The following is a 16,418-nucleotide window of genomic DNA, read 5'->3' on the forward strand; positions in this document are numbered from 1 at the left end:
ATACTTTCTGCTGGCCACATGGTCGGTATTAATAGCTTCAAAGCATCCATCAATGTTTCACTTTCCAAGAGGAGCATCTCAGCTGTGATGCTACCACCTTCTGGAGCCTTGTTGTTCTTGAGGGCCTTTGAGCTACACTGATTTCTTTCTCTGATCTCTGATGGTTCAGATGAATATGATACAGACATACATGAGTAGGTCAAGACATGTTGTCTACGATCAAGTTCTGACTGTTATTTGGACAGATAGAAAATGGTTTTCTTTTATTTTTTAGGTGTGTGTGCGGTGGGGGGGGGGGGGGGGAGGCGCTGGGCTGTTCACCAGCCAAGATTTATGTGATGATGACTTTGATTGATAACTATTTTTTGTGCTTTTTTTTCTTTCTGGCAATGAGACACGGATCTTCAGTTATGAGGTTGAGACAAAGGTCCCATCTTCGCAATGGGCAAGGAAAGATTCTCCAAGACCAAAAATAGCTCAGAGGTAAAATGTCAAAGCCATGCTGATAGTTTTCTTTAACTTCGAAGGATAGCTTCATCATGAATTCCTGCAACAAATGCAAACTGCTGATCGACTGTACTATCAGGACATGCTGCGACGCTGCGAGAAAATGAGAAGGAAATGGCCTGAAATGTGGTGAGACAATTCATGGCTCTTGCCTCATGATAATGTACACGGACATTCATCCCTGTTGTTGCGTGACTATTGCACAAGCAATGAAATCACTGTGCTGCCTCTCCCTCCGTACTCCCAACCTGGCCCCTGTGGACTCTTACTTCCGAAGTTGAAAACCCCACTGAAATAATTTGAAACAACGGTCAATATAAAAGAAAATTCACAGACAGCACTTTGCGTGATCCAGCAAGAGGCATACCAAAACTTCTTCCGGAAGCGGAAACGGCATTTGGAGCAGTGTATCAATTGTGCAGGAGAGTATTTCGGAGGAGTGTAGAAAAATGTTGTGGACAAAGTACTGGAATTTTTTGAACAGACTTCATAATGAAAAACAAATTCATTCAACTCACCAAAGCCAAAACTAATCAATTTTTGACGATATAATATAATCGGATAAATAAACACACATTTGGTATGTGTGTTTGTGTATACATCAAAACTGGTGGTGATGTACTAATTCATCAATTTTGAGGTTTTTCTTGTTGGCATTTCGTAACTTTGTTGGATTGTGGTTAGTAGGTATTGTGGATACTGCTTTACAATCACTGGTCAGGTTATATATATATATAGCGATTTCACAGCTCTACAATAACTTTATTACACTCCTGGAAATGGAAAAAAGAACACATTAACACCGGTGTGTCAGACCCACCATACTTGCTCCGGACACTGCGAGAGGGCTGTACAAGCACTGATCACACGCACGGCACAGTGGACACACCAGGAACCGCGGTGTTGGCCGTCGAATGGCGCTAGCTGCGCAGCATTTGTGCACTGCCGCCGTCAGTGTCAGCCAGTTTGCCGTGGCATTCGGAGCTCCATCGCAGTCTTTAACACTGGTAGCATGCCGCGACAGCGTGGACGTGAACCGTATGTGCAGTTGACGGACTTTGAGCGAGGGCGTATAGTGGGCATGCGGGAGGCCGGGTGGACGTACCGCCGAATTGCTCAACACGTGGGGCGTGAGGTCTCCACAGTACATCGATGTTGTCGCCAGTGGTCGGCGGAAGGTGCACGTGCCCGTCGACCTGGGACCGGACCGCAGTGACGCACGGATGCACGCCAAGACCGTAGGATCCTACGCAGTGCCGTAGGGGACCGCACCGCCACTTCCCAGCAAATTAGGGACACTGTTGCTCCTGGGGTATCGGCGAGGACCATTCGCAACCGTCTCCATGAAGCTGGGCTACGGTCCCGCACACCGTTAGGCCGTCTTCCGCTCACGCCCCAACATCGTGCAGCCCACCTCCAGTGGTGTCGCGACAGGCGTGAATGGAGGGACGAATGGGGACGTGTCGTCTTCAGCGATGAGAATCACTTCTGCCTTGGTGCCAATGATGGTCGTATGCGTGTTTGGCGCCGTGCAGGTGAGCGCCACAATCAGGACTGCATACGACCGAGGCACACAGGGCCAACACCCGGCATCATGGTATGGGGAGCGATCTCCTACACTGGCCGTACACCACTGGTGATCGTCGAGGGGACACTGAATAGTGCACGGTACATCCAAACCGTCATCGAACCCATCGTTCTACCATTCCTACACCGGCAAGGGAACTTGCTGTTCCAACAGGACAATGCATGTCCGCATGTATCCCGTGCCATCCAACGTGCTCTAGAAGGTGTAAGTCAACTACCCTGGCCAGTAAGATCTCTGGATCTGTCCCCCATTGAGCATGTTTGGGACTGGATGAAGTGTCGTCTCACGCGGTCTGCACGTCCAGCACGAACGCTTGTCCAACTGAGGCGCCAGGTGGAAATGGCATGGCAAGCCGTTCCACAGGACTACATCCAGCATCTCTACGATCGTCTCCATGGGAGAATAGCAGCCTGCATTGCTGCGAAAGGTGGATATACACTGTACTAGTGCCAACATTGTGCATGCTCTGTTGCCTGTGTCTTTGTGCCTGTGGTTCTGTCAGTGTGATCATGTGATGTATCTGACCCCAGGAATGTGTCAATAAAGTTTTCCCTTCCTGGGACAATGAATTCACGGTGTTCTTATTTCAATTTCCAGGAGTGTATTTGAGATATTTTCACAATGCTTTGCACACACATACAAAAACTCAAACACACACACACACACACACACACGTCCTTCTGCATATATACAAATGTCTGCGTGTGTGTGTGTGTGTGTGTGTGTGTGAGAGAGAGAGAGAGAGAGAGAGAGAGAGAGAGAGAGAGAGAGAGAGAGAGAGAGTGTGTGTGTGTGTGTGTGTGTGTGTGTGTGTGTGTGTGTGTGTGTCCTTTTTTCCCCCCAAGTAAGTCTTTCCGCTCCCGGGATTGGAATGACTCCTTACCCTCTCCCTTAAAACCCACATCCTTTCATCTTTCCCTCTTTCCCGACGAAGCAACCGTTGGTTGCGAAAGCTTGAATTTTGTGTGTATGATTGTGTTTGTTTGTGTGTCTACCGACCTGCCAGCACTTTTGTATGCTTGCATACATAAAACTTTTTTTTATATGTGTTCTGCCACTGCTTGGTGAGTAGATTTTTTTATCTACCCAATCCCAATTACATTATATTGTCAAAGATTGATTAGTTCCGGTTTTGACAATTTGAATGAATTGCTTTTTGGTGCAAGGTCTGTTGAAAAAATTCCAGAACTTTGTCTACAATTTTTTGTTTTGTTTTGTGTTTACCTTTCACTTATTGTGCATGGTCTCCACCAAAACTCTCTCCTCCACAACTGATACACTGCTCGCAATACTATTTCTGCTTCTGGAAGCAGTCTTGGTACGCCTCTTGCTGGATCGCGCGAAGCGCCATCTGGAAATTTTCTTTCAACTTGTCTATCATTGCGAATCTTCGTACTTTCAACTGGATTTTCAACTTTGGAAATAAAACATAATGTCCGCAGGGACCAGATCTGCAGATTATGGAGGATGAGGCAGCACAGTTATTTGATTGTCCATGCAATATTTGTTCACCAATAGGGATGTGGGTATGTTATCGTGATGCAAGAGCCATGAATTGTCTCACAACATTTCACATTCTCTCCCAGCATCGCAACAGTTCCTGATAGTACCACCAATTTGACCCTGTGGTACAAATTCATGATGAAGCTATCCTCCAAGGTCACAGAAAACTATCAGCACAGCCTTGACATTAGACCTGACCTGACAAGCTTTTTTTGATATTGGAGAATCTTCCTTGACCCATTGTGAAGATGGGACCTCGGATTATACATTGTAACTGAAGCCCCTCTTATCACCAGACTACATACAAAAGTCAATAAAAAGTGTACAGGAAGGCTGCTCTCAAATTATGAGAGCAAAAATATCTGAAAGAATGAGGAGAAATTGGAAATTTGTGGTAAGATCTTATGGGACCAAACTGCAGAGGTCATCGATCCCTAAGCTTACACACTACTTAATCTAACTTTAACTAACTTACGCTAAGGACAACACACACACCCATGCCCGAAGGACGACTCAAACCTCTGACGAGGGGAGCCGCACGAACCATGACAAGCCTTATGAGCCTGTTCTGATGAAGTACAAACTCACACCTCAGAAGAATGTGGAAGAAAATTAAAAAAAGCCATACTCTTTCAAGGGATCCATTTCAATACTGGTCTTGACAATTCACGCGAATCATGAAAAACTTAAAGATGGATAGTTTGACTGGGATTTCAACCAGTGTTCTACAAATTATGAGTCTAGTTCCTTACCACCACACAATCTCCCTTGGATTGAACAAGGACAGGGCATGAAAATGACTGGGTCCTTTTCTAAGTAACCATCCTACTTAAGTCATGAAAAATTTAATACCTGGATAGGGACATACAGGTCAGAAATCTATATGCGATTGCAGTCTCTCTCGGCATATCACAATGATGAATTCTTCTCGGGTTATCAGCCGAGTGGTGGCGTCGTCTTGTCCCAACGTTTCAATGAGTTTAGTACCCATCATCTTCTGGCGACTTCGCCAGACATACAAACATTGCGACAAGACGACGCCACCACTCGGCTGATAACCCAAGAAGAATTCATCACAGGTCAGAAATCTTTCTCCATGACAAGAGTTATGAGGCTCACACAGTTATTTGTGACTTCTATGTCAATAAAGTGCAACCACAGTTTCCTGACTTGTTAAATAAAATTAGTAACCGATCTACAACAACGTAACAATTACTCATTGTTACGAGAAATTTCTTATCTTCATTTGTGCCTTCTCGAGGAATGATGATTTTTTTTTTTTTTTTTACGTTGGGATTTCAAAATAATGCATTTATGGCTATTAAAAGTAATCGATATGCTTCGAAAATTGTTCTAAGTATAAATTTTCAGACGTCATAAAAATGGCAGAATTGTCATACCTCATTAAATGCGCAGTCAACACAAACAGATAAAAGAAAAGTTTCGTTGAACTTGTTAGATTAAATCCTCTTCTCGAAGTTGTCATCCACAGATCATGTACATAAAACGCACAATATAGGCCAAAATATTTCTTCGAACAGGGTGCGACGGGATCATTTCCATGAAAAATGTTTTGTTTAACCAGTTCAGGAAGCCAATCGTCAACATTGGTTCCATGGTCGAGAATGAATTTCGTTATAAAGTATGTGACGCTACAACACAGAAATCCAGCTTTCCAAAAGGTTTCCACCAGGAGGGACCTATGTGGTTCAATCAATTCCATCCTCTTCAGTAGTAACTGTTAAACACAATCATGAATGTCAAAATAATGTTATTTTTTTTCTAGAAGGGAAAGTCTCAACTACATAAAGATTTATCACTTTACCTGAACCATTCTGTAATACAGCAGGTACAGATAGGCCCAAAATAGAAGCCCCACGAAAGTCCATGACAACAAGCTGACCGTAGGCCATCGTGTAGGAAGTGCAGTTGATAATATTTCTGTTAATTGCCATAACCACACTCGGACTTCCAAGGCATGCAGTATAGCAACTGCTGTCAATGCTTCAGCAAAATAAATGCAAATGCCCATAACCTGTCACAAACTTGCGTGAGCTACCATCAACATCAACAACAGCTGATCTTTACCAGAGGCAATGAGCAACCCAAATAGGGTACCCTGAAATAGATCGATTACATATGGCGGGAAAGTAAACATCACGTAACACTACAGTTCAAAATGTTTCTATTACTTTTATTTGGCATTCACATTCGTTGACTTCACTAACTCACAATCAAATTATCAGCTTTCAACCTCACCTAGACCTCGGGCTACGCCACAGCTCAATCTGTCACATAACTAAAGCGACAGATTTCAGCCGATCACCAACTGTATCGCACTCATTTTGGCGATTTATACAGAGAAGTACATTAAAGATAGATCGCATAAGTAACAAAAAAAAGAAACAAAAAAGAAAACATTCTCTGGAGAAGATTCTCACAGCAAAATAGTATTCTCTAAGAAAATTTAAAATTTCGTTCGACAATAATTCAAAGCGTATGCACAGACGAGCGAGTTCTTTCTTACTAGCTCATCTTCTTGAGAAGATTCTTGGGGTGTGTTGTGTGCCGCGTCCAGCACATCATTGTGTTCACGGAGAGCTGCACCGCGTTTCCATTTCCGTTTTATGAGCGGTGACAAGTTATTAAGTCGATTACGGACAGTTTCCTTTTATGACGATGTTATGGTATTTTGCTATACGAGAATTTTCTTGTTTCTGAAATTAGGTGAACATTTTATGCGAACCAAATCTTAATAATACATCACATTATTATCGACTCCAAATCGGAACCCTGTCAGATTTTTCTGACATGAGATAATATTGGTTCAATATGACGCATGCGGTTAGTTACGTGAAGCAGATCGCTTGGTATGAAATAAACCAGTTATTAATTTTTACGATCCGCCTACGTACTTCCAATATCCTCAAACACAGGATTCATGCTCTGAGTAAACATGATGAACATCCGAAAATGTTACTAAAAGATGTCTGGTTTATACTCAGTAAGTCTTCTCCTAGTATGAAAACTTACGTCTACTAAAAACCACAAAAATGTTATCATTTTCGCTTCGTTGCCCTCGGTACTTTTATAATTTTCAGGAAAAAATTTCGTCAACCAAATAATCTTCTTTGTTAAACCTGCATAAACTCTCACAGTTTCTCTTCAGTGTTTCTTACTAAGCATATCTTTTGTTGCCTTCCGAGCAAAATAAATTCTGCGATTTTTACGAAAAAACAGGGTAAAATTTAACAGCAACAGAACTTGCTCAGTTCGAAGTATGCTACAGGGCTCACTTCCAAATACGGAGAATTTTTCTCGATTTGTGGGAAACTTCTCTAGTTTTATTCATACGAAATTGGAGTGTTCTTTTCGTTGAGCCATTTCCCCCACTCTTTAAGTAAGTTATCAGGGGAAGTATCTCTGACTCGCTTTATTCCCAAAGGGAAGCCTACGCATATAAAATAGCACAGCTGAGCTCTCTCTCTCTCTCTCTCTCTCTCTCTCTCTCTGTGTGTGTGTGTGCGTGTTGTGTGTGTGTTTACAACAGAATAACGTCAACACTTAACCTCCACATCAAATCCATATACATGGATGTGTTCCAGCATTTGCTTTTGCACTTGCAAGAGAACATTCCCAGGTGTCAACAAACGATCTTGATGAAACTTGGGAGGTATGTAGTGGGGGAAAAATAGTGCAAAACACATTTTTTGTTTGTGCCCAATTTCACTTTTAATGGCCAAGACACACCCCAGAGAGTAATTTGGAATTTTAGGTTTACAGGGTGTATCTTCAAAACGATTATATGATATTTTTCTTATAAATGTTGACATGTAATTAGTGTTATTTAACCCTCCTAACACCGTGCGGTCTATAATGACCCCAGGCCGTAATTTTATATAAAATATACCTTATTTACTAGTCCTACAAATTATGAAAAATTCAGACTTTTCCCGAATTAAGTAATGGGTTCGTAATATATTATTATAACTTTTTTAAAAATATTTAGTTTTGCAGAAAATCAAGAGAGAACCATTGAATACCATAGAGGTTAAATGCGATCCCATTTCTCTCTTGCAGTATTATTACCCAATAATGCTGCATTGAATCCGTGACTGTTGCTGTATTTCCTTTGTTTTATTCTTGTAAATATTGTTGCCAATACTTTATAAGCCGACAGTTATTTGTTCCATACAAGTGAAGACTACTATTGTGTGTGTTGCATCTAGTGGAAAATGTCTCGTCACCTTTCCGAAGACGAAGTGCTTGAAATATTACTGCAGGATAATCCTCTATCTGCAGAATCAAATAGTGATATCAGCGATATAATTTCTGATGTCTCATGCACCTATGGAGAAACTGACGTCTTAGAAGAGAATATTCCTCAATCAGACGGAAGTTCAGAAGAAGATTTGGACAGCGCAGATGTCCAGCCTGAACAGGCTCTGGCTCTGAGCACTATGGGACTTAACTTCTGAGCTCATCAGTCCCCTAGAACTTAGAACTACTTAAACCTAACTAACCTAAGGACCTCACACACATCCATGCCTGAGGCAGGATTCGAACCTGCGACCGTAGTGGTCACGCGGTTCTAGCAGACTGTAGCGCCTAGAACCGCCTACCTGAACAGGAAGTTACACATATTTCTGACTATTATATGTAAATGTGCGTTAGGGTCTAGAGCCAAGATATACCCTTTATATTTTTTTTAAATTTTGTGTAGATATAAAAACAAAGAAGAATTGTGGCACAAACACGAGCTGAGAAGAGCTCATGGTAGCGAAGAGAGATGGAACATAATGTGAGTAAAGCCAGGTCCAACAAAATTCGCAGTGAGAAATGTAGACTCCATAGAATCAGCTTTTCAGTTGTTTCTTAGGAGAGACATTGTTGATATAATTCTAAAGTTGACTAACAAAGAGGGTAGTCTTGTTTACGGTAGTTAAACATCTGTGGAACAAAGAGGATGGTAGACCCATTTTTAGTGACGCAGTGGCTAGAAATCGCTTTATGCAAATTTCAAGGTGCATCCGATTTGATGACGCAGATGTGAGACGTCACAACAGTGCTCCTGACAAGCTGGCTCCCATTACAAAAATATCTGAAATATGGGTTCACACATTTCAAGAAGCATATGTTCCTCACAGCAACGTAACAATTGATTAACAACTTGTGGCATACCGTGGTAGATGTCCATTTCGGCAATGTATTCCTTCAAAACCAGGAGAATATGGGTTGAAATTAGGGGCTGTATGCGATAGTGCAACGTCTTTCGTTCTCAATCTCCAAGTTTACACTGGTCGACAAGAAAATGAATCTCGTGAAGTTGGTCAAGGCAAGAGAGTTGCTTTAGACATGGTGAAAGGCTTAGAAAACAGTGGCAGAAATGTAACAACTGAAAATTTTTTCACTAGCCTTAGTTTGGCGAGAGAACTTCTGAAAATCAGTCTCACACTCTTAGGAACAATTAGAAAAAGTAAAGGAGAACTACCACAAGCTTTCACTCAGACCAAAGGTCTAGTCAAATATTCATCTATTTTTGGATTCCAAGAGCATGTTTCAATTGTTTCATATTGTCCGAAAAAGGTAAAAGTTGTAACTTTGCTCAGAACAATGCATTCATGGAAAGAAGTGGAAGATCGTGAAGAATGCAAGCCAGTAATTATTCTGGATTATAATGAAACAAAATCAGGAGCAGATAGCATGGACAAGCTGGTTAGAACGTACCCTACAAAGAGGATGAGCAGAATGTGGCCAATGGTATTATTTTACAACATGATTGATATCAGTGCACTGACTGCATTTATCATATGGCTACATCTTACCCCAGACTGGGCAGAAAGGATCAACTACAAGAGATGGGCATTTCTCATAGAATTCGGAAAGCAGTCCGTCGGAAGAAAGCCAGACAAAATTATTTCCCCAGTACTTCCATCAACAGTACAGACAAAAAATAAGTGGAAGGTTTCCGTTTTGTTAAAGGTCTGAGGATAGAAAATTCACCGATAAATGTTCAAAATGTGGATGTTCTGTGTGTAAAAACCACTCTGCAATTTATTTCTGTAAGTGTAATGTGTCATAAATGTCAATTTGGAATGTAATCAAAAATGTTTGTAGTTTCATGAGAATCGCTTGTACATTTTACAGAAATAAATAACTTAGAAAAATATGCATTTTAATTTAGTGTAATGTCACTGACATCATGTTTTAGACTGTGGAAAAAATTCCGATGGGGTCACTAAAGACCCCAATGGTACTCAGTGTAACAAAAAATACTCGGTATTAGAAGGGTTAAAACTGTATTATCAACTTCTGTAATAATACGAAATTTGGCAAAATCCACCGCAACAAACTTTTTAATTTTCAAAAATGAAAATTTTTGTTACAACATACATTGAAGAAGTTTTCAAGCCACATACTTCCCTGTGTAATGGAGTTGGTTTCTGAAACACCATTTATCGAAAATAAGCTGTACACAGTGAAGTATTTTCAACATACATAATTAAAATATTTAAACATTCACTACTATTCTAATTATTTATTTTACTTATACTGTGGTTGTGCTATGTTTTAAATTGTTGTTTTATATTTTACATTCATAGCTTTTTTGCTTGTTTCTTTTTAGTTTACCATATGTGTATTTTGTTAACTGAAAATAATAAGTAACTCATTATCATGCTATAAAATAATTACAATAATAATAATCTGTAAGGAGATGCTTAAAAGATAACATTTTTTACACCATGCACATAAAGTGAACGAAATTTCTTCATGTAATATACTCGACGGAGAAGAAATATAAAATAAAATTCAGTGGGATTTAGAATTGTCATGGATGATCCTCTAAATATGCTGATTTGTATCAGGCATATTTCAGTATATTGGTAACCCTTGTTAAAGAGAATTGAATATATACTAATGACTGCAGCTTGATAATGTTGTTTCTCAAGTGGAGATTGACATCATAATCATTTAACAGAACTAGATCTGAAAGTCTTCTCATGAAATTCTTCCAACATCAAGAGCTATAAACTTCCCATATGTGTACCTGTGCCATTGAGCCCTTTGGGATCGCCAGATAAACAAGTTCCTTGTACTCAGGTAAGATGTTCTAAATGGTTATTACACATTGACCACCAAACGAATCTAACAATAATATAGATATTTCTCCCTCACTGAGAAAGAAAACATCTTTTAAATATATTTTGACCAGGTCCAAAGATATGTAGTTTAACAGATTTTGATACTGTTACAAGGAAATTTGGGGCATCAAAAAGAGATTCTTGAATTGTCAGTCCACACTTCCCACTAGTTTCTTTTAAAACTGTGAAACGGCAGGTAGTCAGTGTGAAAAAAAGAAACAAATCTATTTGAGCATTTTAGCCGAGGACAAGGAATATCTGATGACTTTAGATGTTGGAAGTATTTTGTGAGAAGACTTTCGGATCTAGTTATGTTGGCTGATTATGGTAATCTCCACTTGATAAAAAATACAATCAAGCTACAGTCACTAGTTTATGACCAATTACCTTGCCAAGACTTACCAGTGTACTGAAATATTCCTAATACAAATCAGTATATTTCGAGTATCACCCATGAAAATTGGAAATCCTGCTGAATTTTGCTTTATCTTCTCCATCGAGTGTATTACACGAAATTTCGTTCATTTTAAGTGCATGGTGTGAAAAACGTTATTCTTTAACCATTTCTTTACAGATTATCATTACTGAAATTATTTTTTCTATAATACTGTTTTACTTATTATTTTCAACTAGCAAAATACATATATGTGAAACAGTAAATCAAAAAACAAAAAACTATGAATGCAAAATGTAAAATAAGAATTTAAAAAATAAAACAAATATACATAAAAGAAATAATTAGAACAGTAATGAATGATAAGATGTTTTAATAAGGTATATTGAAAATACCCTTACAGCTTATTTTCCAGAAATGGTATTTCAGAAACTAGCTCCATTACACAGGGATGTATGTGATTCGAAAGCTTCTTTAATATATGTTGTAACAGAAGTTTTCATTTTTCAAAATTAAAAAGGGCGAATGGGATATTTTAAAAATTTCAAATTATTACAAAAGTTGATACTAGTTTTCAAGAACGTTAATTACAGATCATATTTTATAAGAAAGAAGACATCTTGGATACTTTGCAAGTAAACTGTAAGTTTGTACCAGGGAAGAGAGAACTGTTGTAACCACAGCACCATCTGCTTCAAAAAATGACTGAGAGATCTGAGCTAAAGGTTGAGAGTACTCACAGGTTCCTTGGAAACATATATGTGGTTTGTTATTTATACAAATTGAGGTATGGAGGGACATGGTTTTACACATACACTTTCAAATAAAAAAAGCATTATACAATAGAGCAATCGGTACACAGGGGCTGTAACGAGTCGATAAAAGAGAAGGAATGGCACCACATACCACACTGAAGAGCCAAAGAAAGTGGTACAGCTGTGTAATATCATGTAGGGTTCCTGCGAGCACTCAAAAGTGCTGCTACACGACGTGGCATGGACTCAACTAATGTCTAAAGTAGTGTTGAAGGGAAGTGACACCATGAAACCTGCAGGGCTGCCCATAAATCCGAAAGAGGACAAGAGGTGGAGATCTCTTCTGACCAGCATCCCAGATATGCTCAATAATCTTCGTGTCTGGAGAGGTTGGTGGGCACCAAAAGTGTATAAACTCAGAAGAGTGATTCTGGAGGCACTCCGTAGCAATTCTGGACATATGGGGTGTTGTATAGTCCTGCTGGAATTGCCCAAGTCCGTTGGAATGCACAACGGACGTGAATGGATCAGATGATTGAACAGGATGCCTATGTACATGACAACTGAATTGTATCTAGTAATATCAGCGGTCCCATATGACTCCAACTGAACACACCCCACACCATTACAGAGCCTCCACCATCTTGAACACTATGGTTCTAAGCACTATGGGACTTAACATCAGACAGTATGCTTACCACCTGTCAGAGTCGTATCTAGACGTATCAGGGGCCCCATATTACTCCAACTGCACACGCTCCACACCATTACAGAGCCTCCACCAGCTTGAACAGTCTCCTGCTGATATACAGGGTCCATGGATTCATGAGGTTGTCTCCATACCTGTACATTTCCATCCATTCCACACAATTTGAGATTACACTGCTCTGACCAGGTAACATGTATCCAGTCATCAACAGTCCAATGTCGGTGCTGATGGGCCCAGGCGAGGTGTAAAGCTTTGTGTCGAGCAGTTATCAAGGGTACACGAGCGTTCGGCTCCGAAAGCCGATATCGATGATGTTTTGTTGAATGGCTAGTATTGAAATCTGCAGCAATTTAAGGAACGGTTGCACTTCTGTGACATTGAACGATTCTCTTCAGTCGTCGTCGGTCCCATTCTTGCAGGATCTTTTTCCGTCCGCAGCGATATCGGAGATTTGATGTTTTACCGGATTCCTGATATTCGCAGTACAGGAAAGTACCCACTTCATCGCTACCTTAGACATGCTGTGTCCCATCGCTCGTGCACCGACTATAACACCACGTTCAGACTCAATTAAATCTTTATAGCCTGCCATTGTAGCAGCATAACCGATCTAACAACTGGACCAGATACTTGTCTTATATAGGCGTTGCCGACTGTAGCGCCGTATTCTGCCTGTTTACATATCTCTGTATTTGAATATGCATGCCTATACCAGTTTCTTTGGAGCTTCATGTAGTATGCTTTAGTAATAGAATTATGGTATGTTCTAGAGAGACATGGTGACGAGACGAGTGTGTCATTCTTTCTCTAGATCTGTGTATATGAGGAAACAGAAATGATTTTATTGTTCTGAATACAGTGGTTTTCTCCCTCAATACATGTGAATTGCAAGGCATACATATTTGAATTGTAAAAATATTTGGATGCAATGTAAAGCAGCATGAGTCCGCAATCTATAAACAGGGATCACATATTGATGTTACTATAAATGAAATCTTGAGATGTTTGTAATTTATCTACATGATTTAGATTAGGACCTAATACTACTACTGTTCAGCGTTTGTCTGATTATCAACCATTTTTTCAGTTATTTTCTCTGTCTGCATAAGATGAGGGATATTTACTGATTTCGACACGTATAAAATTTTCCATTTTGGAAGTGAGTGAACACGTGTTGGAGAGAGATGATTGAAGATGCAGTCAGCACTGACTCAGCCCATTTCGTCACAGTGTGATAGGTTAACACTACTCTCAATAACTGTAGCTCTTGGTGGTCCTGTATCATCATCCGTCAGCCTGTAAGCTCCTGTTGTGACCCTCTGTTTAGCTTTTTATTGTCATATGTTATTATTATTATTATTATTATTATTATTATTATTATTACTTAAATAAGCGATTTTATTCTTTCTACAAAGTGGAGCTGGATGGTGTTAAAATGATTTTCCTCTATTAATATGCATTTTGAGTAACACTACATATACAAAAAGAATCACATCCGTCCTACCCATGGTCCTGTGGGAATTCACATCACCCCCCCCCCCCCCCAACACACACAGACACACACACACACACACACACAGAGAGAGAGAGAGAGAGAGAGAGAGAGAGAGAGAGAGAGAGAGAGAGAGTAGTATAATCACACTCACACTTACAAAAATGATTGAAAGTGCTAAAATCTGGTGTCTATATTCACAAGTTTTTGATACTGATATGGATAATCGACTGAACTGTGTTTAGCATGTGGGGGTCTAATGTAGAATATTATCCACCTGTCTACAATTGTAATTATGGAGTGTAGGAATGGAATACATGAATGTATGCTCATATAAAATGCTACAGATGATTTATAAACATTCCTTGCAGAGTGCTATTGGTAAAAACAGTCAATTTTTTAATAATATTTTCTTAAGCATTTTTTTTCGCATTAAATTCAGTGGTGATCTTGGTTACCTCTTCCACCTTGTGCTGCCATCACTGTTATCACAGTCTAAGACAGCAGTCATGACACTCTGTCTATTTTTTGTTACCTGCTGCAATAGCAGTGACCCAAGTGGCCAGCAGGTAATGCTTCTGTATGCAGTATCGTATGAGTGCGAATATTTCCGTTTATATTCATTTATAACGTAATTTATACAATTAACAGCATATGTAATGCAATAAAAATCGACAATAAGTCATAAATGATAGCACATTTGTCATTCATTAGTTTCCAAAGGACCCTGGGAACTATGAAACGGCACCTTACAGGATAGTTTGTTTCTGATTCTCTTGTAATGTACAGATATTTACTGAAGACTGTCATTGTCCTGTAATAACAAAACATTGCTAGTAAACACCAGAATACCTGATCTTTGCAGAAAAATGATGTGTCTATCCAACAATGCGAAGTTTTGGTTGTTACATTTTCATCAATAGCAGTGTATGTGAAACATAGGTAACTTGTACAGATTATAATAACTACATTATTTTACTTATAAAGTAAGCCACCACATCAGTAACTGAATGGAAAACCGAACAGATGCAACAGTAACATCAAAGGGAATAAAATTGATTCCCAGCACAGAAGAAACCAATTCTACAATAGCTGTTACATCTGAACCACGAAAGGTAAAAATCTACAACATATTCGCTTTTGAAGAAAAAGTAATTACAATTACGAAAATATGCATGTATTAGAAAGTTGAGTGAAGTGTGAAAATGGGCAAGTCATTACATTCCATAAAAAACTTTTACATATCAATGAAAGTTCTTATCATAATAAGAACAGGCAACAACAGAAATACATGCTGATCATGTATGTGTTTATATTCTCTTGTATTTAGCAAAGTAAGCTGCAGTTATACAGATGTTCGGAAGCATTTCTTCATGAGTAAGTTGTAGTTTCACAGATCCCAGCAGGTCGGAAATCTTCGATGGTGGACGGACAATCACTTTCACTGTGGAGGATTCTTGCAATCTTGAAGGAAATGTTGCCAAAAAAAGGAAGAAAAGCTAAAGATTTCGTAGGCGTGCTCTCTTCTTTCTCCACTCCCTGATTCTTTGGCTTAATTGCAAGTGACTTGCTAATTTGCCGAGTAGAATATCTATTCTCTTTGAAAATCTGGTATTGCGGAAAGCAGGAATTTATAAAATACCTTGTCAGTGTGGCATGTCATATATAGGACAAACATTGCGAACAGTGGAAGAACACTGCACTGAACATCAACGGTGTACTCGCCTTTTGCAACCTAGCAAGTCTCCAATTGCTGAGCATTGCATTTCCACTGGACACTCAATGGAGTATGACAAGACAACAATTTTGGCCACAGCAACATCCTTTTGAGACTCCGTCATAAAAGAATCAGTGGAAATTCACATGACAGACAATCTTATGAACCGTGACAATGGCTACCAGCATGATAATGCGTGGAACCCCGTCATCTCTAATATCTGCTCCAGATGAAGACGTCAGAGTACTCCGATGGCCGCGGCAATTGAGAACGATTTTGACGCATGCGCGGAATACTCGCTGCACGCTATATATTGCGGAACGGAGGGCGTCTTCGTCAGTCTTCGATGGCTCACCTGAGGATGGCTGGCAGTTGTCCAGTCGAAATATCGTGGATGGAAGCTACCGACGACCGGCTGCAAGCCCAAAATCTTTTTGAATATTTAGTTCGCCGGGAAAATTTTAAATTTCACATAACAACTATTTGGTTAACTAAGTAGAAAGATAAGTAAAAACGAATATTGTCGTTCAGACACAGTTAACTCTCTGCTTTTTCACTGCTTGGAGCGCTAGTGTCACTCCAGCTGTCAAATGGTAAGAACTTTTGCACCA

At 39.7% G+C, this 16,418-nt stretch overlaps 1 protein-coding gene across 2 annotated transcripts in view; it reads right to left on the reverse strand.

Moving 5' to 3' along the window:
- LOC126215172 (uncharacterized) overlaps positions 1-5,688 on the reverse strand; it is a 36,554-nt gene extending 30,866 nt beyond the window's left edge. For both annotated transcript variants that reach the window (XM_049941839.1, XM_049941840.1), the window contains exons 1-2: positions 5,424-5,688; positions 4,999-5,336 (exon numbers count right to left, since the gene is read on the reverse strand). In XM_049941839.1, the coding sequence (XP_049797796.1) occupies positions 4,999-5,336; positions 5,424-5,630 (545 nt within the window). In that variant the 5' untranslated portion in view covers positions 5,631-5,688. The remainder of the gene's footprint in view (positions 1-4,998; positions 5,337-5,423) is intronic.
- Between the last annotated feature and the right edge of the window lie 10,730 nt (positions 5,689-16,418).

The sequence above is a fragment of the Schistocerca nitens genome, chromosome 12 (assembly GCF_023898315.1).
Source record: "Schistocerca nitens isolate TAMUIC-IGC-003100 chromosome 12, iqSchNite1.1, whole genome shotgun sequence".
Lineage (NCBI taxonomy): Eukaryota > Metazoa > Arthropoda > Insecta > Orthoptera > Acrididae > Schistocerca > Schistocerca nitens.